We start from the raw sequence: 25,520 nt of genomic DNA, 5'->3' as shown, positions 1-25,520 counted from the left end.
CTGGCTTGTACCTTGTCTTTTACTTTTAAAAAGTGCCTTGTTTCAAAGAAATAGACACCTCCATACACTGAGGCAATCAGTGTGTTTGTTTTTGCCTCTCTAGGACAGGGCTCATAGAATTGGTCAGAAGAAACCAGTGCGTGTGTTCCGCCTCATCACTGATAATACAGTCGAAGAGAGGATTGTAGAGAGAGCTGAGATGAAGTTGAGGCTAGACTCCATTGTTATACAACAAGGTATTCAGCATGGTTTTAATTTGCAACTTCGTGGTTTGTCATTCCATGGCTTTCAAATCCATGTAGATCATATGAAATTACTAGAGGGGTTATGTCATAAACTCTCAAAGTTCCATAATGGGGTGAAATTTGCAGCCAGCTTGGTCAGGAAGAAATCCAAAACCAGTCTAATTGGAATGAATGGCAGTAGAGGCATAATGTAGGTGATGCATTTCCTGCTTTTACTTAACACAGGAAAATAAAAGTAAGGCATGTGATGTATCAGAAATGATGTAACGGAATTATAGTCAACATAAAATATTGTCATATTATAATTACAGTACGACGTTTTATACACATTTTCTGGATAAACAGCATCTAAAATATATGTAAACAGTCCATAACTGTCTCATGTTTTGTTTTCTTGGAAAGCTGAGTGCTATTATATGATACAATATCAGTACTTGCTGCATTTATAACTCTTCCAAGTCCTATTTCGTGCCTTGGGTGTGAGAAAAGAGCTTTACAAATTAAATTAATTATTGTTATTATGAACTGATCTGAGCCTGTGTATGGCTGTGGATTGACTGCATTGTTTGAATGGAATTTTGGCATATTGGCAGGTGATTCCTCTAAAACTGCCTGGCTAGCTAGTTAATTAACACACAGTGCAGATACTTTCTTCACATTCATTGTTTTTCACAATATTTTATCACAGCACTGACAAACTGTGGTTGACTAACTCCCTGACCAACATGGCTGACCTTTGGACCATCATAAGAAGGTTCATGTCCATTCTAGTATTATAATTCCATGTTCAAATTCCTTAAATGTGTCCTTAACTTTTTTTTTTTTTTTTTCAATGGTCTGACTCAGCAGACAGTAAATCAGACTTGGATTTATTGGGACAGGCAAGACAGACCTTGGTTAGGCTTGAGACAAAATTAGACCACACATATATGCTGTAGCATGCATGCATGCATGCATACATATACTTTAGTACTTTATAGAATTATCTAGACCCTGAGACATGGATGTAAGTGCCTGCTGCAGGGTCTTGTACATTCAGTCCCACACCCAAACTACTTCTCACATCTTTTCACCTTTCCAGGGAGGCTGATGGAGCAGTCCAACAAGCTGGGGAAAGATGAGATGCTGCAGATGATCAGGCATGGGGCCACTCACGTCTTCGCCTCCAAAGACAATGAGCTCACGGACGAAGACATCAACACCATCTTAGAGAGGGGGGCAAAGAAGGTGAGTGAGGACCATGTGAAGGATCAGTATACAGTGTTTGGTTGACAGACTGGCTGCTTGGTTTTCTGTGCTCACCTGTTCACAATTGTCATACTTGAGCAAAAGTAAAGATACCTTAATAGAAAATGACTCAAATAAAAGTGAAAGTCACCCAGTAAAATACTTATTGGGTAAAAGTCTAAAAGTATTTGGTTTTAAATATACTTAAGCATCAAAAGTAAATTAATTGTGAAAATGTACTTCAGTATCAAAAGTAGAAGTATACATAATTTAATAATTATATTAAGAAAACCAGACAGCACGATTTTCTTGTTTTATTTTATTTTACGGATTTCCAGGGGCACGCTCCAACACTCAGACATAATTTACAAACAAAGCATGTGTTTAGTGAGTCCGCCAGAACAGAGGTAGTAGGGATGTTCTCTTGATAAGTGTGTGAATTGGACCATTTTCCTGTCTTGCTAAGCATTTGAAATGTATGAAAAAAGTACATTATTTTCTTTAGGAATGTAGTGGAGTAAAAGCAAAAGTAGTCAAACATATAAATAGTAAAGTACAGACCCCCCCCCAAAAAATACTTTAGAAGTACTTTAAAGTATTTTTACTTAAGTACTTTACACCACTGCCTTTTGACTTATCCTAGACAGCTGAGATGAACGAGCGCATGGAGTCTCTGGGAGAAAGCTCCCTCAGGAACTTCACTGTGGACACCGGAGGAGCAGAGACCAGCCTCTACAACTTTGAAGGGGAGGACTACAGAGAGAAGCAAAAGGTATTCAATTACTACATGTTTTGTCAGGACTCAAGGTTAATAGCATCAAAGAGCATTTTGCATTGACGTTTTAGTCATTTAGCAGACTCTCTTATTCAAGAGCGACTTACAGTAGTGAGTGCATTCTTTTTTGCTCTGGTCCCCTGTGGGAATCATACCCACAACCCTGGCATTGCAAGTGCCATGCTCAACCAACTGAGCAGCTTGATATGGTACTGTACTTTGATTAGCTAAGTCCCTTGTGCCTCAGGTTGAATTTCATCTTAGATATTGAACTTTGTGACAGAGGTAAAGATGGCATACAGAGTATACTATTCATAGATGCTTATGAAATACACTTTATGAAACCACCGTAACTGTGAAATGTGGTGTGCATCATGTACCGTATGCTGAGTTGGTTCACCTTGTGAGGGATGGACTGGTCTTTTTTTGTAGCTGAGTATGATGGAATGGATTGAGCCTCCTAAAAGAGAGAGGAAAGCCAACTATGCGGTGGATGCCTACTTCAGAGAGGCCCTGCGTGTCAGTGAACCTCGAGCCCCCAAGGTAACGCCCACTCACAAACTGACACAGAAACCGCCAACTGCCTGGCTTTGCATCCCTGCTTATAAATGACATGCTTATTCAAGTGCTGTCCCAATCAGGGTTATTATACTAAACGAAAACTGAAACTAAAATAAAAACAATTGGAAAAACAATTTAGTTAAATAAAACATTTCTGAAAAACGTTTGAAAAACTAAAACTATACTAAAACTATTATATTTGACTACAAAATTAACTTAAAGGAAAAACCATCAAATTATCTTTAGTTCATTTTTTTATTGGACAAGGTTTTCAAGCTTCTAATGGGGTTTTCTGGCTTCTGAATCTGGAGGGTAAATGCTGCTAGTAGATGCCGATGTTTCAAATTGGCCTAGCTTGTGCATCACTATCATTAGCTAACAGGGAAGAAATCCAAAGGCGCGCATTGAGTATGTCTGGGCCAAGCTAGAACGGCTTGTGAAATTGCTGCAGCCGTTCACAATCTACACCGACCAACTTCAAACTGACAGCCAGTCGTAGTCTGATGTGGTGCCGTGCTTTCTCAACCTTGAGGCACACTTGCAGTCAATTACTATTGCAAAACAGTTGGCACAGGTCCTCCTGAAGTCAGTGTGAGCACTTCGCATGCATACTGAGTCTTCTGGCAGCCAATTTCGATCCATCCCCTGCAGCAGCTTGCTTGATGGACCCAAGTGTCTCTCTGTCACTTCGCTCAACAGACGGAGCCACTGATGAGGGAAGCAGAGTCTTTTGTACTTCAGCAAATCAGAGAGTACAGCCATGGGGCAGGAGTACCCCAAGAAGATACCAGCAAGATAAATCCAACAAGCATCTCGACCACAGTGCTTCATAAATATAGCTTTCTTGCATCGAGGATTGTGTCTGAGTTCACTGTCCCAAGAGTCAACCTGACAGGGCATTAAGTGCCCCGTGTGAGCTGAGGAAATGCCTGGAAGAGGTGAAGGGGGGCATGTTTAGAGTCACCTCTCCAGTTCTGGCAGGCAAGGATGGCTGTTTATCCAAAGCTGTACCCTGTGGCACTGGATCTGGTTTCTGCCCCTGCATCCCAAGCGTTGGTGGAGAGAATATTCTCTGTCTGTGGACCACTGTCATCAGGCTTGAGAAACCGATCAACCACCTCTCAAAATGTTCATATAAAAATCTAAAAACGAATAGAAATAAAACCAACATTAAATCACAAAACTATAGTAACCGTGGTCCTGGTGTTCATGGAAGAGTTGCTAGTCAATCATTCGTAGGGTTGCAAAATAAACTACCAGAAATTTGGTAACATTCAAACTTTGGTAACTTCCAAACTGGTGGCAGTTGTGAAAAAAAGTCAATACTTGGAAGAATTGCAGAGTTAATTGAAAAGAATGCCTTTGTTGATTATATACTTTTTATGATAATTAGGCTATTTTCTCTTTAACCATATGGTCTGTCCACTAGAAACTCATGGGCAATATGGACACCGATACAATAAATTAATACTATATATGAATAATACAAATTAGTTATTAAAGTATAAATGACCTAAATTGCCATAGATTACCTGTTCATTACCAAAAGTATAGAAGATTCCGGTAACTTTGGTATATTACCTGTAGCTTTGGAATTCTAATCATTCCTCTTGTTTCCCACTTCTTCCAAATAATGATGGTCAAGAAGTCAGAATGATGAAGAGGTACATATGTTAATCTTGCTCACCAGAACATGATTAATAATGATGAATATATTTCAGGCCCCACGTCCCCCCAAACAGCCCAACATCCAGGACTTCCAGTTCTTTCCCCCTCGCCTGTTTGAGCTGCTAGAGATGGAGATCCTTTTCTACAGGAATACTATAGGCTACAAGGTAAGACGGCTGTAGTTAAGTCGTCTGATGGATAAATAAAGTGTGCCCATGTTGACATAGGTAGCGTTAAGCCTAGCCATTTATACTCATGTATTCTTGTTTCCTGCACATGGTATTGTGACTTGAATGTCCCTTCTTGCTGGTTCTACTTTACTGAAACAATTTACAAAGTTGAATATTTAAAAACAATATTTTGAAATCTGTTGGCTTGGGCTTTCACAGAGCCAACATATTAGTTGTGGGATGGTGAATAGAGCCCATAGAAGTGTGTCTCAACTCTGACATTTGTGAGCAGCATCCCAAGTGCTTAACTGTGCCAAGGCACTCGCTGCCAAGGCAGACTGCTGAACTGAGACAGATTGGAGCTTTTACTCCTCCATGGTGCCAGAACCACAGAACACAAATACACACACATTCCCCCTATGCCACCTGATCCCAGGGTACATCTGCTCAGTTCTGCCCAGTTAGCCTGGTTCCCCAACAGGCCTGTCTATCGCTTCACCCAGCCTTAGGGGTCTCTCGCCCAGCTTAATAGCGAGAGACAGTGCCATTCAGTGTTTTGTCTCATCAGAGGTTTATCTAATATGAGCTGTGTCCGTCCTCTCCACTGTGCTGCTGCAGGTGCCCAGGAGCCCTGACATTTCTAACTCTGCTCAGGTGCAGAAGGAGGAGCAGAGGAAGATCGACGAGGCAGGGCCCCTCAGTCCTGAGGAGACTGAGGAGAAGGAGAAGCTTCTTACACAGGTACTGGAGGGCGCTGTCTAGACAGATGTCTAAGATCCCTATAGTGTTTGTCACAAAAGGTGCCACATTATTGTACATGCTAAAGCTTGTATCTAACAAGTGCTGTGTTTGTGGTGAATGTTATTTCGCAGGGGTTCACAAGTTGGAACAAGCGAGATTTCAATCAGTTCATTAAAGCCAATGAGAAATATGGCCGTGATGACATCGACAACATCGCTCGGGAAGTCGAGGGGAAAAACCCTGAAGAAGTCATTGAATATTCTGGTAAGATACCGGAGGTCCTCATCATCATAATGATCATCATCTATTATTCCATTACAGTTGTTTACTAGAGACCTATTATTGTATCTGTTTCAAATAACCATGGTTATTACAGCTTATTATCATTTTATATGCTCCACGCTAGTCTTTTCATACTCTTGTTTTATTTTCAAGCCATTTTCTGGGAGCGGTGCAATGAACTCCAGGATATTGAGAAGATCATGGCCCAGATGGAGCGTGGTGAGGCCCGCATCCAGAGGAGGATCAGCATTAAGAAGGCACTGGATGCTAAGGTCAACTACTTTACATAGATTTTCTAAATAAGTGCTCAAGTGTGTTGGATAGTGGCTGATATTAAGTATTTTTGTATTGATCTTTAAAATGAAATGATTGCCTCTCTAAAACATATTTCCCTTGTATATACGGTGAAAATTACTTATTTGAATGTGATACTAGCAACCTTTTATTTTGAGTATGCTCCAAGATGAATTCTTATTTTCAAATTGACCAAATGGAAATGTTGTCTTGATTCATTTCAGGTTGCGAGATACAAGGCCCCTTTCCACCAGTTGAGGATTCAGTACGGCACCAATAAAGGGAAGAACTACACAGAGGAGGAGGACAGGTTCCTGATCTGTATGCTTCACAAGATGGGCTTTGACAAGGAGAATGTTTATGAGGAACTCCGACAGTGTGTCCGGAACGCTCCACAGTTCAGATTTGACTGGTTCATCAAGTCCCGAACTGCCATGGTACAGTACACCCTGAACAGTTTGACTATGTTATAGCTGTTAGAAGGGTTCGTTGAGCAAACATGGGGACAGGTATTTGATATGACACCTGGACTGCCTCTGGGATAGTCAATAAACCCAGTTACAGTGTCTTAGTGTCCTACTTCTTTGCTTTCTCTGGACCCATCATAAAAACCTGTTTTATTACTTTTATTATAGAAAATAGTACATTTGTAGTGAATTCAGAGATCATCTTGTTTGCTTGCCTGACATTTATAGTAGGTATGGCAGAATATATGTGTTCCTCCTTTACAAGTTGAGATGGATGAGAATTCATGGGACGAACGACTCCTATAGATTCAGTTTCATGCATCACTTGAATACAGAGACACTTACCTCTCTGGGGTTATTTTTCATTACTTTGTGCTTTTGACAAAGTGGTATGTTACATGAACTGTTTTGGTTATTGAAATGTCAATATTACGAACAAAAACTGTAATAACCACACAAGAGCATATTGAATGAATATATATTTTTGTTGTTGCTACAAACAGACTGGCTAACAGAGAGGAACAGCAGACATACATTGTACTATTGTTTTCTTGTTCTCTGCTAACAGCTGTCTCTTGTTCCCCCAGGAACTCCAGCGACGTTGTAACACTCTCATCTCCCTCATCGAAAAAGAAAATATGGAGATTGAGGAAAAGGAGCGTGCTGAAAAGAAGAAAAAGACACCAAAAAGCCAGACGGTAATTGATCTTACCATTTCAAAAGAATAATATACAGATTTGAACCATTTTAATGTCCAAAATCCAACAGGTGTATTGGCTGACCATCTTGAGGATTCTGAACCATGTTACAAATGGATCAATACTCAAGTGTTAGAATATTAATATTTCATACATACATTGTAACATTCACACATAGACATGCAATTGATTTGATTCTAATGTCATTTTTATTCTAAGGCTCACAAAAGGAAGGCAGATGCGTCATCAGAAGGCACAGGACGCAAAGAGAAGAAAGCGAGAGCCTGAAGATGTCATGTAATTAATGTAGCGCCCAGCAGGCCCAATCCTAACTTGAAATATAAGTCATTTGATCATTTGATTTACGCACACAGTTCTCAAGTTAGGATTTGGCCCATCAAAAACAAACAGCATTAATCACCCACACAAAAAATACAAAAACAACCTTCAATAGTTGTGGAAGTGTGGCTTCTCATTTTTAAGACATTTTGTATTACTCTTTTTTGAAATTGTTTGATGACCTTTGAAACTCAGCATGCTATATGTAAACTCAGCAAAAAAAGAAATGTCCTCTCACTGTCAACTGCGTTTATTTTAAGCCAACTTAACATGTGTAAATATTTGTATGAATATAACAAAATTCAACAACTGAGACATAAACTGAACAAGTTCCACAGACATGTGACTAACAGAAATGGAATAATGTGTCCCTGAACAAAGGGGGGGTCAAAATCAAAAGTAAGTCAATGCAGCTGGTGGCCACACCAGATACTAAGTACTGCAGTGCATCTCCTACTCATGGACTGCACCAGATTTGCCAGTTGTTGCTGTGAGATATTACCCCACTCTTCCACCAAGGCACCTGCAAGTTCCCGGACATTTCTGGGGGGAATGGCCCTATTCCTCACCCTCTGATCCAACAGGTCTCAGACGTGTTCAATGGGATTGAGATCCAGGCTCTTCGCTGGCCATGGCAGAACACTGACATTCCTGTCTTGCAGGAAATCATGCACAGAACGAGCAGTATGGCTGGTGGCATTGTCATGCTGGAGGGTCATGTCAGGATGAGCCTGCAGAAAGGGTACCACATGAGGGAGGAGGATGTCTTCCCAGTAACGCACAGCGTTGAGATTGCCTGCAATGACAACAAGCTCAATCCGATGATGCTGTGACACACCGCCCCAGACCATGACGGACCCTCCACCTCCAAATCAATCCCGCTCCAGAGTACAGGCCTCGGTGTAACGCTCATTCCTTCGACGATAAACACGAATCCAACCATCACCCCTGGTGAGACAAAACTGCGACTCGTCAGTGAAGAGCACTATTTTGCCAGTCCTGTCTGGTCCATCGACGTTGTTGCCGGTGATGTCTGGGGACCTGCCTTACAACAGGCCTACAAGCCCTCGGTCCTGCCTCTCTCAGCCTATTGCGAACAGTCTGAGCACTGATGGAGGGATTGTGCGTTCCTTGTGTAATTCAGGCAGTTGTTGTTGTTGCCATCCTGTACCTGTCCCGCAGGTGTGATGTTTGGATGTACCAATCCTGTGCAGGTGTTGTTACATGTGGTTTGCCTCTGCGAGGACGATCAGCTGTCCGTCCTGTCTCCCTGTAGTGCTGTCTTAGGCATCTCACAGTACGGACATTGCAATTTATTGCCCTGGCCACATCTGCAGTCCTCATGCCTCCTTGCAGCATGCCTAAGGCAGGTTCACACAGATGAGCAGGTACCTGGACATCTTTATTTTGTTTTTTTCAGAGTCTGTAGAAAGGCCTCTTTAGTGTCCTCAGTTTTCATAATTGTGACCTTAATTGCCTACCGTCTGTAAGCTGTTAGTGTCTTAACGACCGTTCCACAGGTGCATGTTCATTAATTGTTTATGGTTTATTGAACAAGCATGGGAAAGTGTTTTAAACCCTTTACAATGAAGATCTGTGAAATTATTTGGACTTTTACAAACTATCTTTGAAGGACAGGGTCCTGAAAAGGGGACTTTTATTTTTTTTTGCTGAGTTTATCTACGGATTTGTTTTGATTGTTTCATTTCTTGTGTAGTTGGCGTTGTGGTGAAATAGCAACCTTTGTATGTTTGTTTTTCCTCTATTTCTGTGCATGGCTGTTTTTGAAGACCTGTGTTTGACACATTGTTATTATGTTACATCAAGCGGTTCCCTGTATGCACCTTATATAACCTGTTGCTTTGCACATATCAGATCAATTTATATTGAGTTTAATTCCATTGATCCTTTTAAACTATTTTAAGTGTTGGTATCTGAACAAAAAGTACCTGTTGTATTTTGCTTTTCCTGTAAATTTTTTAAATGTATGAGTTCATTAAACAAAATCCAACCTTAGTTATACTGTACTTTACCTTTTTTTGAGAGTAACTTTTGTGTCACACAAAATCAAAAAGTTCACAATATATTAAACTCATCAAACTAAACTAAAGAAAGCTGTGAACCCAACAATAGCAGATAGTATTACATAAGATAAGGGTATGTAAAAGTACAAATCTGGGTTTGGCGGATGCCAGGAGAACGCTACCTGCCCCAATGCATAGTGCCAACTGTAAAGTTTGGTGGAGGAGGAGTAATGGTCTGGGGCTGTATCTCATGGTTCGGGCTCGGCCCCTTAGTTCCAGTGAAGGGAAATCTTAATGCTACAGCATACAATGACTTACTAGATTTTTATGTGCTTCCAACTTTGTGGCAACAGTTTGGGGAAGGCCCTTTCCTGTTTCAGCATGACAATGCACCCAGTGCACAAAGCCAGGTCCATACAGAAATAGTTTGTTGAGATCGCTGTGGAAGACCTTGACTGGCCTGCACAGAGCCCTGACCTTAACCCCATTGAACACCTTTGGGATGAATTGGAACACCTATTGTGAGCCAGGCCTAATTGTCAAACATCAGTGCCAGACCTTACTAATGTTTTTATGGCTGAATTGAAGCAAGACTCCGCAGCAATGTTCCAAAACATTAGTGGAAAGCCTTCCCAGAAGAGTGTAGGCTGTTATAGCAGCAAAGTGGGGGACTCCAAATTAATGCCCATGATTTTGGAAAGAGATGTTCGACGAACAGGTGTCAACATACTTTTGTTCATGTGGTATATATTGTATTGACAGCTGCAACATGTTGGACCACCATTTTTGTTGGCATAAAATGTGTGTGGTTCCCCTTTTACAAATTCTAGAGCAATAATATGCTTCACTGAGCAATGATTAATCTAAGCTGCTCATTTATTATTGGGAGGGAACTCTTCGTGCTTCATGGAGGATGCAGTTACACTATATGTCCACATGGGGGCATTTTAACGCTGTCCTAGAATAAGAGGCAGCTTCACCAGTCTTGAACCAGGTGGCTAGTCTGAGAATATACTATAGTATATTCATCATGTCATTTTTAACCTGTTAAGAAACCAATGATATTGCAAACCACCCTTCAGTATGTGGATATTCCCCTTGAATCCAACTAAACTCGTTTTTTATTCTGTTTTCAAAAAGCAGTAATTCAAATCACACATACCTTTAATCTAATTGAAATAGAATCGCTGCTTCAGAGCTGTGAACTTACTTTAAGCTGTGAGACTGTGTTAGCATGATCTGATTGAGACCGTGATATTAGGCCCAGCAATTTATACTGTAACTAATACTTACAAACATCTGTAGAAAAACTGTAAGTGAATCTCGGTAGCATGCATATCTTTAAGGTGTCTTCTGCCAGAACTTTAAAAAACCTGGAGCTACATGCAGCCTAGTTCTAATTAACACGTACAGTAGCTGTGATTACTCAGGTGTGATAAATGTTAACAATGTTACATCCTTCCTAATGCATGGATTATCTAATTATCAGTTAATAGGGAGGTTCTCATTTGTCGCTTTTCAAATAGTCTAATTGGTGTGAATCACTAGGAGCTTTAGTTTGGGTCACTTAGTTGATACACAATTTCAATTCTGACAGGTGACAACAGTACACCTATTTTAAGCAGACTAAACTACATACGATGCATAATGCAGAGTTAAAATATTGTTGTTAGATGTATTATGTTTGTGTACATTGTCAATCAGGAACATCTTATACTGTGGGCTACTGCATTATCTGAAAGACAACATTGTGTGATACACTGACACTGCGTCAAATAGTTTTTTCTTTGTGCTGATGAATATGATTCCCTTATTTTAAGAGTGAAATTCATGCCATTGTCCTCCTAGAGAATATCCCAAGGTGAACTGTTGTCTTATAAATGCTCTGTGAGAAGAAGGGAGCCATGATGCATGACAGCCCTCATAAAACTCTGGTCCCAAATCGTAGAGCCAGCCTATCTATAATTAAGAAATAATGAGGCCCTCAGAGATTGGCATCAATTGATTAGAGGAAAGAAAAGAGCAAAAACTAAAAGAAAGGAAAGCAACAACAGCCTCTCACAGAGGAGGATCAGCATCCCTCCATTCAATGTGTTTGTCTTTGATTTTCAAGTGATCTCAGTCCCAGGTGAGACTGGGCTGAAGAAACACGACTTAAGACAAGTTAGAAAGGTGATGTTTTCAAGTTGACTTGTTTCTTGTCCCTGTGTAGATGGTACACAGAGATAATTCTGTTGACATTAACACAATATTGACTCTGTAATGGAGTTTGTAATCGATTTCTCCAAACATAGTCTCCGTTTTTTTTTTCTCATTTAATTACTATCTTCCCCTTGTGATATTGCTGGAAACTATGATGTATCAAAGTGTGAACTTCCATCTGAAATTACGCAATAGAAAATAGATTGTGTGAAATAGCCAAATTTGAATTGGAGTTTCCTTTTGGTGGTTTTAGAATGATTTAAATTATGGGTGAAGAGATAACATCTCTCATTGTACATGTAACAACTGTTGATATTCATACAAAATAGACAGAGTTATCTTTAGATACATTTCTTGATTTACTACACTGATGTGAAAAATCCATGTCTTTGTAATTGTATTTTTAAATCATCACGATATGTCTAATAGATCAATGTGTGTTTATTTAGTGAAAATAATATTTTTTATAAGTTATTTCCCCGAGATTCCTTTGGCCCTTGAAATGTTCAGTCTGATCATGTTGGCGTAAGGAAAGAAATGTGAAGATATACACAGCCCTGATTGGGTGATAGGATGGTCCAGAGCCCACCCCCTTAACCAAATGAAAAGGCATTGATCTATTATAATCAGATCACATCGTGACTTCATGATGTGGGCTAAAAGTTCCATCTCACCTTTTTTCCTCAAACAGCTCATACACAAAAAGGGCATTATCATCATTGTCACAATTTCATTGTGTTATTTCAACCTGTTATTTCAACCAAAAATCCTTTAAAAAAATGAAGAACTGCACTGTTTTTTTACTGCACTGCCCCTTTACAACTATTTTCTCCGTTTATATATGTGAACCAGTCAAAATGGCATCAGCTCTGTCTGCGAGGAAGACACAATGTTGCCCCTGAGACTATTTGGCCAACTAAACACCCTGTGAACAGTACATGATAATAGCTGCTATTCTCGCTGTCAGGCCCAGCAATAGAGGGGCGAGGAAACCTTGGCCTGTCTCCAAGTCATTTTCCATCACTTGACGGCTGCCAGTCAGGTTATGAGAGATGACACCCTGCACATTTACAGCACTAACGGCTGTCTGGTGAGAGAGCAATGTTCTACGTATGACAAGATGACTATTCTGTCTTACAAACCAACTAGCAATGCTAATGATGGGGTGTTTCATGATTTGTCTTATCTTTCAGTAAGTACCACTGTTTTCTACAGAACCTGTTCAGGACTAAAGTGACCTACTTGTTGGACCAAATCACCTCACCAATCACTCTAAATGAACAACAATCAATTTTTTTTTATGAATATTGTTTATATTTGTAATTATGCACCTCATTAGGTTGCTGTAAGATGAACTATATGCAGTCCACAATATCGGTATGACCTCCCAGTCTAATATCACTTCACAGTAGCGCTCTGATGCATGATAGGTGCCAAAGCCCTGTGTAGTGGTTTACAGATTTACATTCACATATGACCCGATCACAATGTCCCAAGGCGAATAGGCTGTTTATTCCATGTGGGGGAAGGAAACCATTGTGCACAGCTCTGTGTAGGCCTACTCTAACCAAGGTACTGTTTGTGGCAGAACGGTATGGCATGTGCAGTGCTAACATAATCACTTGATTTCCAAGTTTTTTTGGAACAGTATATTGTTTCTATGTATATCGCTTTGCCTATCATACGTATAATTCATATAATTTCCACGGGTGACATCAACATGACAGCAAGCCAGCTGAATTACATATAATGTTAAACGATAGTCAGCATACATCATAAAGAAGAAGAGTCTTACTTTGAAAGCCTGTAATTAATTCAGCTTACCATTCCTCCTACTTTTGACACCCAGTCCTAATATCCTGGGGCCTCCTCTGCTGCTGGCTTGTCTCCCAGTGCCTTGCCACTATGCCTTAGTGTAACTGTTAGTTCTGCTGTCAGAACTGCCTGCTGCTGCCTTTCTTTTGTATTGTTCAGCCAATGCCAAGTACTTTTTCATAATCTCCATCTGCTTTCCCACCTACCCATGTGCCATTCTTCCATACCCTCCTGCATCTTGTGATTCATTTGTTCCCGAATAGAAATAGCACATACACCCTGTGGTACAGCCCGTACTGTCTTTTATCAAGCACAGCAGGTCATTCTAACAGCACACCTGTTGACCAGCTCCTAAAACCCAGACCTTCAATAAGCCCCCCCGCTGTCCTTCTCCTTCAACACGCACATCTGGACACTGCTGCTGATTGGAAATCAATATGGCTTCATGAGACCTGTGTGTATTTCACCTCTCATACACTGTTAAAAAGCCAGACAAGCTCTGCTGGACCTCTGTTTTTTTTATAGGCACAGCAACATGGCACTGCCCTTAAAAATAAAACGTGGAAAGAACACCTGTGAAAAAACGTGGTTTTTGAAAACGTGTGACGTTTTATATTTTCACGAGTCAGGCGTGTTTTTCGGACACGTGTGACGTTTCACATGGATTTTTCACCTGTATGTTTTTCACATGACTCAGACACGTTGTTTCCCAACATTTTACGTGTGATATAAATTTGCTTATAACTGGCGGGATTAGAACCCAGGTCTCAGCCAACGTCTTCACCATTAGACCAAGAGGGGCATCACTAATTTTGAAGTCGCAGGCAAGGCTACCTCATCACATGACCATGAGCAACCATGACCGACTCATGTCACATGTGCATTTTCACATTTTAAAGTCAACTTGGGCTGTCAAACAATTCAACAATGTCATCGTGTATATCGCAGGATTGAGCTGTAATTTCATTTTTTTTAATACAAAAAGCATTACAAGAATATTGACGTCTTGATTTTGTCCAAAGTAACGATTAGCAAAATCAGGTAAATTGATAAACACTTTTTTTAACCTCAGAGTCAATTTGTTTTGACTTCGTATTGTTGTTTTTAGCTGTATATATGATGCATTTTGCATGTTTTCAGTGTATTTTGAACGCTTTCACTAAAATTTCAAACAATTCACTGATTAATAAATGATAGCGCTAATTTTAACATGTTGAACAGGATAAATAAGGAGACACGGGGCGCTAGCTTCTGTTCTTTTCACTGGGCTTCTTCCAACGGTCACTAACGAACATATGAAGAGAGGCGTGCACCTGCAGCAGTAACATTCCGAATGGATGGCTCATCATTTTTAATTGAGTTGAATTATTACACTCAGGTAGGCTTTTACAGAATGGCATTACAGAATTTGCAATTGCATATGTGGAAACATTGCTACTGCAACGTGTTAACACCACCTTTTCAGATGTGAGGAGAATAACACCTTTTCCCCATGTTACATTTTCACATGCCAATGTTTCTTACATGTGAAACTCCAAATTAGATTTCACAACTTGCAATTCCACATTAGAAATGTTTTCACATAGGAAACTGCATATCAGTAGTGGAATTCACATGAGGTGAAAGCATGTTTTTTTCCCTCACGTGAAAAGGTGGTGTGAACAACTCTAAATGTAAAACATACGAAAATATGGTTTCACATGTGTCATTTAAGCTCAACATGTGCAAACAGCCGTTTCACATTCGAAAATGTGATTTTCACATGTGGAAATGCAAATTTGACATGTGTTTTTTTTTTGTAAGGGCAAACTGGGTCACCTGTCACTTTATTTAAAAGAGAGAGCCCCGCATCCAATCTCACAGCAGATGTGTTCTGATCTGAGGAAAGGGACTACTGTATTACAGAGGCAGTGGAGCTCTGATTTTCCCCAACACCTGTAGAGGTGCTTGAATTAACCTCTGTATTCAGTCACACAGTGATTCCACTACCCGGGGCAGGACATGGCCCAGATTACTCATTACAGTCTGAATTACTCCCAGTCCAAGAGCCAGAATGCCATTCGCACTTTTTCTGCCTGTTAAATGAGCTGGAAATCCAATCTCACAATGCATTTTTGAGGTGGGAGGAAGAATGTAGCATAACTCACTGTTCATTTCCTCCGAAAATAAGACAGAAAACAAAAGTATATCAATATACAATAGAAATAAAAATGTCTTTGATTTTCAGTTTTATGTAGAAATAGAAACCCATGGTCAGTAATTTCTCAGACTTATAAAGAATGTGTGCTTTTTTTACCTTTACCATTACTTCTCTGTTTACTTGTAACGATCTAGCCTGGCTGACACAACACGTGTGGTACACAGCGAGGGAGAGCTGTGACACACTGGTCTGGACAGGCGAGCAGTATTCGCTGTTAGTGTGGTATTTAAACAGAAGTTGAGGCTTAAGCTTTGATTGGTTCTCTCAACAACAACAAAAGGATCTGGGGGTTGAGACCTCCAGTTATTTGGATTTGAAAATCCAACAGTTGCATTGGAACGGGGCGACGCTCGGGGGCTGTGTGGATGTTTGAGTGAGAAAGACACAGAGGAGAACCAGTCAGTAAAGAAGCACAGCCCCCTTCATCATCGACACATCTTGCCTACAACATCATAGAGCCTTTCCAGACTAGTAATGATCAGTATTTTTGTAAACAATTTGAAATGTGTATTCATGGGCTCTAAAGTGGTTTGTCTCAGAGTAGGGGTGGAAGACACACACACCAAAAAATTATAGACAATGTAGATGCATTTTATTATACACCCTTTGTATTTACGTGATAGAACCTATCTTTTGGCACACTACATTTACTTCAGGGTGAATGTGCAACTTTCCTCCTCTCATAAAGTGGTTGATCTGCCCAACCAACCCTGGGGAGGTATAGGCATATTCTTTTGTAGTCCCCCTTTAATATCATGCAAATGCTAAGAAATGGATTCCAATTTGATATTCATGAGAAAATGCTTTGTATTGAATTTCATTTTCAACACCCTACAATGTTTCATTTATGTAGCCCAATACAAGGTTTATAATAATGTTTTGTCAAAATGTCACTTTTGATTTCAGTTTTCCGATTCTCTTTGTGAATGGTCATTGACAGATGAAAGGCACATTGTCTAGCTGTCTTGATTCTAACAGAAACATCTAGACTAGAGCTTGAAATTGTTCAGTGGTCCTATTATTTGAGATTAAAAGTAAATATCAATCTTGTTTTTTCTCTCAATTGTATTGTATTTGATCTATTTGGACATGCCATTTATATTTTGTTTTAAATGTGGCATCCATAATAATCATCGTCATATAAATCAAGATCTGTATGTGGGCTGGTTTCTCTCTGTCAGTCTAGTGTATGCCTCATTGGATTTGACAGCAGTAAGTATTCTGGCATGCACTGCTGCACATTTTGTTTCTTAGCAACAGGTCTCCAAATAATACTGTACAAGAGTGATTTGTGAGGGCTAGTTTCAGGCAAAGTGATTGAAATAATAATATTTCAATAATAAATGCTTAGGAATAATATATGACTATATTTTCTTATCCCAAAGCACTAGAATGTTGTTACAATAAAAAAATCTCACCCTTTCAAACTAAAAAAAGATGACCCCTCTGATTTAAAATGTAAGCATTAACTAATGATACATTTTGTTGACTCAACTTGATCTAGTCAATAGACAAAGCATTTCAATTACAGGGGTAACATAATAAAGTGAAGGACAGTAGCTAGCTGTGACATATTACTTTGAGCAGTGCAAATCTATGTGTCTAGAAATGGTTTTCCTTCAGATTATTGCAAATTTCAAATCGCCATGGAGAGGTGCTGTGGCTCAAATTAGACCCCCCCACTGGTATCTCTTTAGCATTCAGGCTAGTCTGGCCTGATGTACAGACAAACTGGAAATTGGTGACAAAATTATCCCAGCTCAGCTACTCCAGAACCATTAGTAAACTGTAACTACTGCATGAAAGCGGGAAATACCAAGCATTAAGAAATATGAAGGCAGTGACATTTCAGGCTTAAGGGTACTACCAAAAGTAACCCTTTCTATGCTCATGGGAGCTGTATGTCTTTTCTCTAGGTACATAAGTCATAGTAGACCTCTAAAATGATACAATTGAACTGTTTAAGTCCATCCAGGTATGAGAATACTTTGATGCCTTCTAGGCTGCTATGTACAGACTGGAAGCAGTCAGAACCAACCACACTTGAGGCGAAATTATTGACATGGTCTGGTAATAAAAGGATGGTCTGTTGTAAATATCAACATCAATAATTCAGCCATGGTAAACGGTGGCCACGGCAATAGTTCATACTACAATGCACAGAGCTTATTTGGGGAGAAACTCGGGAGTAAGAAAGTCCATATTTTCTCCACTGACAATGGTCCTGTGCCAAAGGCACAAGGCACTTTCTTTTAAGCAAAGCCGTCTTTTGCATCCATCATTCTATCCATTAGATTTTTTTAAGGGAACTCTCAATGAAAGACGACCATGCCCCAATACCTACTGAGTAGCACTCCCTATCTGTGGGGTAATGAAATATCTATATTTTAAATTGTGTAGATTCAGTATGTACTGTATGGTTATACTGCATATGGGAAACCATACAACAATTTATATTCATGCAATAGCTTTAATGTAAGCATTAATCATTCTTGCTGAAAACCTGTTTCAGAGAATGATACAAAGTTACATGTAAATCTATGCCATATTTGGATATTATAAAAGAAAAGATTTAAAAAAAATAAGTAACATGCAGTATTTCTTTGTGCAAAAGTGTCAATGTCAATGTCACCCTGGGGTGAATAGTGGTGAGTGAACATTGATGTATCATGGGAGATTAAATTAATTTCTGAATCTTATGCCTATCGTACTTCATCTAATTCCTGGCACGGTAGTGTGTATCACCATGATACTGTCACGACTTCTTGTTCGGGCGGTGCTCGGCGGTCGACGTCACCGACCTTCTAGCCATCGCTGATCCATTTTCCATTTTCAATTGGTTTTGTCTTGTCTTCCATAACACCTGGTTTCTATCCCATCAATGACATGTTTTGTATTTAACCCTCTGTTTCCCCTCCTGTCTTTGTCGGTGATTGTTTGTTGTATGTTTTGTGCAAGTCATGTTCTGGTGTGCGCCGGGTTTTGTACCCTTTTATATAGTATTTATTAAACTGCTCACTCTCCTGCATCTGACTTCCCTGCCACCATCCATTACAGATACAGTATGTGATGTTGGGAGGTCACTTTGTGCTAACAACATATATTTTTTCCCATTTTACCCCAATCATGGTGAGCGGCAGGAAATTAAATGATAAACAATGGTAAGCACATCATTTGGATAAATAAAACAATTGAATTGCTGTTGACTTTCTTCAGGACTGAATTTGTCTTTATTAGGATTCTGCCCAGATGATGGATTCAGGGTGTCAGGTCTTTCTCTACCTGCCAGTTGATGAAATGAATCTCTTTAGGATTGATTTGCTAACTTCCCTTTTTTTCTCAGGGTGTGGGCTTGACAGAGGGTCAGTGAAGACTGGCAGAAGAGAGAATAATCTGTCCATACAAGATGGAAATGGAGAGAAGAGCAAGATACATCTTTAGTGAGCCATGGAGACTTTCCGTGTGTCTCTCACTCTGCTTTTCAGCATTGTGTTGTTGTTGATTTGTGGTAGGCCTACTGTGAGTTAGTACATACTGTAGTACTGACATAGACAGTACATTTATTGTGATAGAACATTATTACTGCATTTGAAATAGTATTATTATTAGGCTATGTTGCCAGTTTGAGCCCAAATAACCACTCATTTGGCACTATATGTTGTCCATTCATTTGTTGAAGGATAGTGTTGTTGAGAATTATTGAGAATTTTAAACCCCTTACCTAAATTCAAGAGTGGATTTCTGAATAAATATGTGATCATTTCAACTGTCTAGCACCTCAACAAGAAGATCTGACATCTCAAATGAGCTTCAGAAACAGCTCATCAAGGCTACATTTATGCATGCTTTACAAGGCATCGGGAAAAGTACATCTCTTTCATCCCTCGTGAGCATAGGTTTGAAATCCACTACAAAGAGATCAACACTAAGATTTTTTTTAACGTATGAAAGGTAAAGGCCTGGAGTTGAAAGGAAACCCGACTTGTTTTTAACTGTCATACGTTTTTAAGAAATAAAGCAAGAATTTCAATGTAACTAAAGCATGCAGCACGGTTATATTTCATTCTCTGCACATAAACTTTTCTTTCTGTTCAGGCTCCTACCTCCAGTCAGTGTATGTACAGTAGCTATGATAACATGTTATAATAATATGTTTAGTAAAGTTAAAGCAGGAAGCAGTCACTAACTAAGCATCTAGGAAATAAAATGCACACATCAAATAAAGGGAGGGTCTTTGAAAACTAATTATACTAATACCACTTCAAGTTTTATACAAAATCTACTTTTCCCAGCCAACTACGCTCATGTTAAAATAGCCCATTGGAAATGAGCACGGTGGCCTCAACAGAGCATTTAATTGATAGATTTCTGTTTTGTCAGGTTGTTATGTATTTATTATATTCACTCGCTTATTTTGTTGGGTACAATGAATGTTGCTGGTTAAAAAAGACTGATTTCAAGACAAACACATTTTTGCTTGTTAATTGAGTGGAAGTTCATTTGATTTTTACAGGGACAGTGCACATTAATCAACGTTTCAGTAAAAGTGCCGGTTTTAGCCAGCCGGCTAATTTTCAATCGCAGTCCCTGGGCAGGTTATTAAAAACAATTACAATACAGACAATCAATGAGCAGTGAGCACACGCAGAGCAACACAGGACAAGCAAGACATAGCATGCAGACAGAGCAACATCGAACATAAAGAAACATGCAACATGCAAAAGCAACAAAATGGTTTGACCTTATGAGGTTATTGATAGTGGAGATTAGGGTATGAACCAGAAAATCCCACCTGCCCTTCTGGGTTGTAATTGATAGAATGGTGTTGGACGAAGACGCCGGTCTCTTAGGACTCCTCTGGTGATAGATTGAATTAGCACTACTCTCGGTAATTTGAGCACAAACATGTGCACTCACATAATGCTGATGCAACAAAATACAACCTTGTTCAAGTATTAGCTCGATAAAAGGAGAGGAGAAAGGCCAGAAAGACAATGTCTAATCTAGTTATTTGTGTACCTATCTTTTCGATTTAGATGGGATTGAGGCATATAGCTGGATCTACACAACAGATACCACAGGACATGAAACCATCTCAACATAACACGTTTGATGTCTAAAAACATCTGACAAATATGGGCTTTAGAGTGAGCTATCACTTTAAATGTTAACTGCACCAGAGATTTGGGACTTAATGAGGAATGATAAATAATTTAAAATGAAGTTCTCATCGCTGCGTCTTGGTAATAATTTAATGAGAGATAGTTAATGATATAGTTTTTTCTACATAGTATACCTATGGTGAATAAGCACAGTAAAATGAAGTGTGACTTGCAAGAGGCAGGGAAATAAACAGGAGATAGCTTGTTTATATATTAGCAATTCCAAAGGCCAATGACAGTTTCTCAGTTCAGAGGCTGGGGCAGCTGTGTTATACAGCATTTATCTGGCCCAGCAGGCCTGTAGATCTAACTATTACAGGTCTCTATATATCTGATTAGACATGTAGCACTAACTGACCCAATTGCAATTAACAGTCCCTGGATTTTACAGGTTTCTCCCCGGCAGTTTACTCACTCACTTTACAGCTCCCTCAAGGTAACATGTTTTATTTTCTAACATCAAAATGTTTGTGAGGATAAAAGCCACTGACATGTTTGCATTAGGGTCTGAAATATAGCAGCTGGGGTGATGATTCATACCGCAATGTCATATCAATTTCCTTTCATACTTTTGCAGGAAAACCAAACCATTTATATTGTGTGGGACATGCGGACTTAAACAACCTCAATATTCATGGTATTGTATAAAGAAATGCCACCAGAAGCCCAATGATAGACACAGCAAGCACCCAGTGACCTTAAAGGAGCAATAGAAAAGCAACAATATGAAGGTGCCAGAGAAATGCCAAGGCAAAACACACTTCTGTTCCCTGTCCTTTTGTGACCCATTCTTCAACAAAAACCACCTTAAGATCATGGGGTCAGATGCAGGTCGTCTGTTTTTGGAATCAGTAGATAACGGGATCCAAAATTGAATGAAATATTCTTGCTAAAAATGTGACAGAAACAGGAAATCCTCTGGGGAATGGGTAGGAAAAAAATATTTATAAAAAGCTATAAAATGTGTTCTGTACTTGCATTGTAACCTCATGAGTCAACTGAAATCTTGAGTTCACCTCAGCTAGTTGTGCTCAGTATAAACAACCTTTACCTTCTCAGGTAGGTAGACCATTCATTAATCATGATAGCAAAGTGGTACACCCCTTCAGGGCACTTATAAAGGTTTACACTTTCGCGTTACCAACAAATACAGCACAAAATATGCAATGAAGGAAATCCAAAAACCCTCTCTCTTCTTAATTCTTACTTTAAAGCAGGAGTCTAACAGGATGCAGTATCGGTTTTCTTAATCTATTTGGGCATTCGACGTGGTTCAAGAGTAATCTTTCTAAGCCTTGGACGTGACATGGCAGAATCTCAGCCTTATTTGTATTGGGGGATTAGGGCATGCATTTCCTGACTGCATGACAGTAATATGCGACTGATTTGCCTGTTTAGGCACAAGGCTTTGAAACAATTTCACCCTTTAAATAAAATATGAAATATCCTTTAATTTATTGTTTCTCAACCATTCCCTTGAATAGAACATTGTTGTGAGGTCAAGACTATTACTGTTTTCCTCTGAATAAAACATGAGTGCCATAACTGCCACCCTTCAGCCCTCTGATTTCCTCTGTTGGACGTTAAGCAGGGTGGGGCCTTTTCGAAACCTGGATGGGAGACCATAAGATTCGGGAAGCGTGCTGTTGTTCGGATGGGACGCTAAATGGACGTAGTGGCTCTTAATGGTCATTCAAAGATCGTATATCACTTGTCACAAGACAATCGGTGTTAACCCCAGTGTCCTGTCTGAATTCCCAACCTGACTGCCCATGCTACCATGACCACCTGAACATCCTGGCCTCAGATTGGCTCATTCAACTCTTCACCTCTCCTCTGCAACTCTTCCCTGGGTCATTATTAAAATAGAGAATGTGTTCTCAACTTCTTCATCTACTTACCTGGTCAAATAAAGGTAAATAATGTTCATTTTAAATACCTTTTATGAATAAATTCAACAAAAAAAAAGGATATTGCTTAACATGTTCTATCCTATGCAAAGAGGTGGATGGGCTGTCCATCAGCCTCCTGTCCATAGACATGTTTAGATTAGCTTTAAGTGATAAGGGAGTGCTGGAATAATTATTGGTTGGCGGTAATCCTGAAGGGATTCATAAAAATCCTTTGTTTGTCTTCTTGAGGGCAGAGAGGTCTTTGGAGACAAACTGTGGAAAGTGTGGATTACTGTGGAGGTAAGGTCTGCATACAGATAGTATATGATGTCAAGGACTTTGCTGCAGACTCTTTTAGTAGCAAGAGCAAACCTACAATGTTTATGAGGTCACAGAGTTAAGTTATAACGTCATACTCATCAAGAGCTGTAAACACGTCTAACATTATAAATGACAGGAAAGTAAAAAGAGAAAATCTGCATAAACTCGGACAAAACTGAAACCTTTCATATTTTCATGTTCTATCAAATCTGTAGGGGAGAGCGGGGCTGGTTCTCACATTTTTATGTATATATTTTTTTATTTTTTTTATTTCACCTTTATTTAACCAGGTAGGCTAGTTGAGAACAAGTTCTCATTTGCAACTGCGACCTGGCCAAGATAAAGCATAGCAGTGTGAACAGACAACACAGAGTTACACATGGAGTAAACAATTAACAAGTCAATAACACAGTAGAAAAAAGGGGAGTCTATATATACATTGTGTGCAAAAGGCATGAGAAGGTAGGCAAATAATTACAATTATGCAGATTAACACTGGAGTGATAAATGATCAGATGGTTATGTACAGGTAGAGATATTGGTGTGCAAAAGAGCAGAAAAATAAATAAATAAAAACAGTATGGGGATGAGGTAGGTGAAAATGGGTGGGCTATTTACCAATAGACTATGTACAGCTGCAGCGATCGGTTAGCTGCTCAGATAGCAGATGTTTGAAGTTGGTGAGGGAGATAAAAGTCTCCAACTTCAGCGATTTTTGCAATTCATTCCAGTCACAGGCAGCAGAGAACTGGAACGAAAGGCGGCCAAATGAGGTGTTGGCTTTAGGGATGATCAGTGAGATACACCTGCTGGAGCGCGTGCTACGGATGGGTGTTGCCATCGTAACCAGTGAACTGAGATAAGGCGGAGCTTTACCTAGCATGGACTTGTAGATGACCTGGAGCCAGTGGGTCTGGCGACGAATATGTAGCGAGGGCCAGCCGACTAGAGCATACAAGTCGCAGTGGTGGGTGGTATAAGGTGCTTTAGTGACAAAACGGATGGCACTGTGATAAACTGCATCCAGTTTGCTGAGTAGAGTGTTGGAAGCAATTTTGTAGATGACATCGCCGAAGTCGAGGATCGGTAGGATAGTCAGTTTTACTAGGGTAAGTTTGGCGGCGTGAGTGAAGGAGGCTTTGTTGCGGAATAGAAAGCCGACTCTTGATTTGATTTTCGATTGGAGATGTTTGATATGGGTCTGGAAGGAGAGTTTAGAGTCTAGCCAGACACCTAGGTACTTATAGATGTCCACATATTCAAGGTCGGAACCATCCAGGGTGGTGATGCTGGTCAGGCTTGCGGGTGCAGGCAGCGAACGGTTGAAAAGCATGCATTTGGTTTTACTAGCGTTTAAGAGCAGTTGGAGGCCACGGAAGGAGTGCTGTATGGCATTGAAGCTCGTTTGGAGGTTAGATAGCACAGTGTCCAAGGACGGGCCGGAAGTATATAGAATGGTGTCGTCTGCGTAGAGGTGAATCAGGGAATCGCCCGCAGCATGAGAAACATCATTGATATATACAGAGAAAAGAGTCGGCCCGAGAATTGAACCCTGTGGCACCCCCATAGAGACTGCCAGAGGACCGGACAGCATGCCCTCCGATTTGACACACTGAACTCTGTCTGCAAAGTAATTGGTGAACCAGGCAAGGCAGTCATCTGAAAAACCGAGGCTACTGAGTCTGCCGATAAGAATACGGTGATTGACAGAGTCGAAAGCCTTGGCAAGGTCTATGAAGACGGCTGCACAGTACTGTCTTTTATCGATGGCGGTTATGATATCGTTTAGTACCTTGAGCGTGGCTGAGGTACACCCGTGACCGGCTCGGAAACCAGATTGCACAGCGGAGAAGGTACGATGAGATTCGAGATGGTCAGTGACCTGTTTGTTGACTTGGCTTTCGAAGACCTTAGATAGGCAGGGCAGGATGGATATAGGTCTGTAACAGTTTGGGTCCAGGGTGTCGCCCCCTTTGAAGAGGGGGATGACTGCGGCAGCTTTCCAATCCTTGGGGATCTCAGACGATATGAAAGAGAGGTTGAACAGGCTGGTAATAGGGGTTGCGACAATGGCGGCGGATAGTTTCAGGAATAGAGGGTCCAGATTGTCAAGCCCAGCTGATTTATACGGGTCCAGGTTTTGCAGCTCTTTCAGAACATCTGCTATCTGGATTTGGGTAAAGGAGAACCTGGAGAGGCTTGGGCGAGTAGCTGCGGGGGGGGGGGGGGGGGGGGAGCTGTTGGCCGAGGTTGGAGTAGCCAGGCGGAAGGCATGGCCAGCCGTTGAGAAATGCTTGTTGAAGTTTTCGATAATCATGGATTTATCGGTGGTGACCGTGTTACCTAGCCTCAGTGCAGTGGGCAGCTGGGAGGGGGTGCTCTTGTTCTCCATGGACTTCACAGTGTCCCAGAACTTTTTGGAGTTGGAGCTACAGGA

General features: G+C 40.3%; 1 protein-coding gene across 1 annotated transcript in view; it reads left to right on the top strand.

Moving 5' to 3' along the window:
- Nucleotides 1–9,494, top strand: part of LOC139418414 (SWI/SNF-related matrix-associated actin-dependent regulator of chromatin subfamily A member 5-like) — a 31,063-nt gene extending 21,569 nt beyond the window's left edge. Inside the window, exons 14-24 of the mRNA XM_071167820.1 lie at nt 104–236; nt 1,327–1,472; nt 2,116–2,244; nt 2,680–2,790; nt 4,530–4,643; nt 5,265–5,387; nt 5,519–5,651; nt 5,823–5,941; nt 6,188–6,400; nt 7,018–7,128; nt 7,348–9,494. Coding sequence (XP_071023921.1) covers nt 104–236; nt 1,327–1,472; nt 2,116–2,244; nt 2,680–2,790; nt 4,530–4,643; nt 5,265–5,387; nt 5,519–5,651; nt 5,823–5,941; nt 6,188–6,400; nt 7,018–7,128; nt 7,348–7,416 — 1,401 coding nt within the window. The 3' untranslated portion in view covers nt 7,417–9,494. The remainder of the gene's footprint in view (nt 1–103; nt 237–1,326; nt 1,473–2,115; nt 2,245–2,679; nt 2,791–4,529; nt 4,644–5,264; nt 5,388–5,518; nt 5,652–5,822; nt 5,942–6,187; nt 6,401–7,017; nt 7,129–7,347) is intronic.
- Nucleotides 9,495–25,520: the final 16,026 nt, after the last annotated feature.

This window comes from Oncorhynchus clarkii, chromosome 10, assembly GCF_045791955.1.
Source record: "Oncorhynchus clarkii lewisi isolate Uvic-CL-2024 chromosome 10, UVic_Ocla_1.0, whole genome shotgun sequence".
NCBI lineage: Eukaryota > Metazoa > Chordata > Actinopteri > Salmoniformes > Salmonidae > Oncorhynchus > Oncorhynchus clarkii.
The sequence above is the reverse complement of the archived record's forward strand: the minus strand, read 5'-3'. Positions and strand labels throughout refer to the sequence as shown.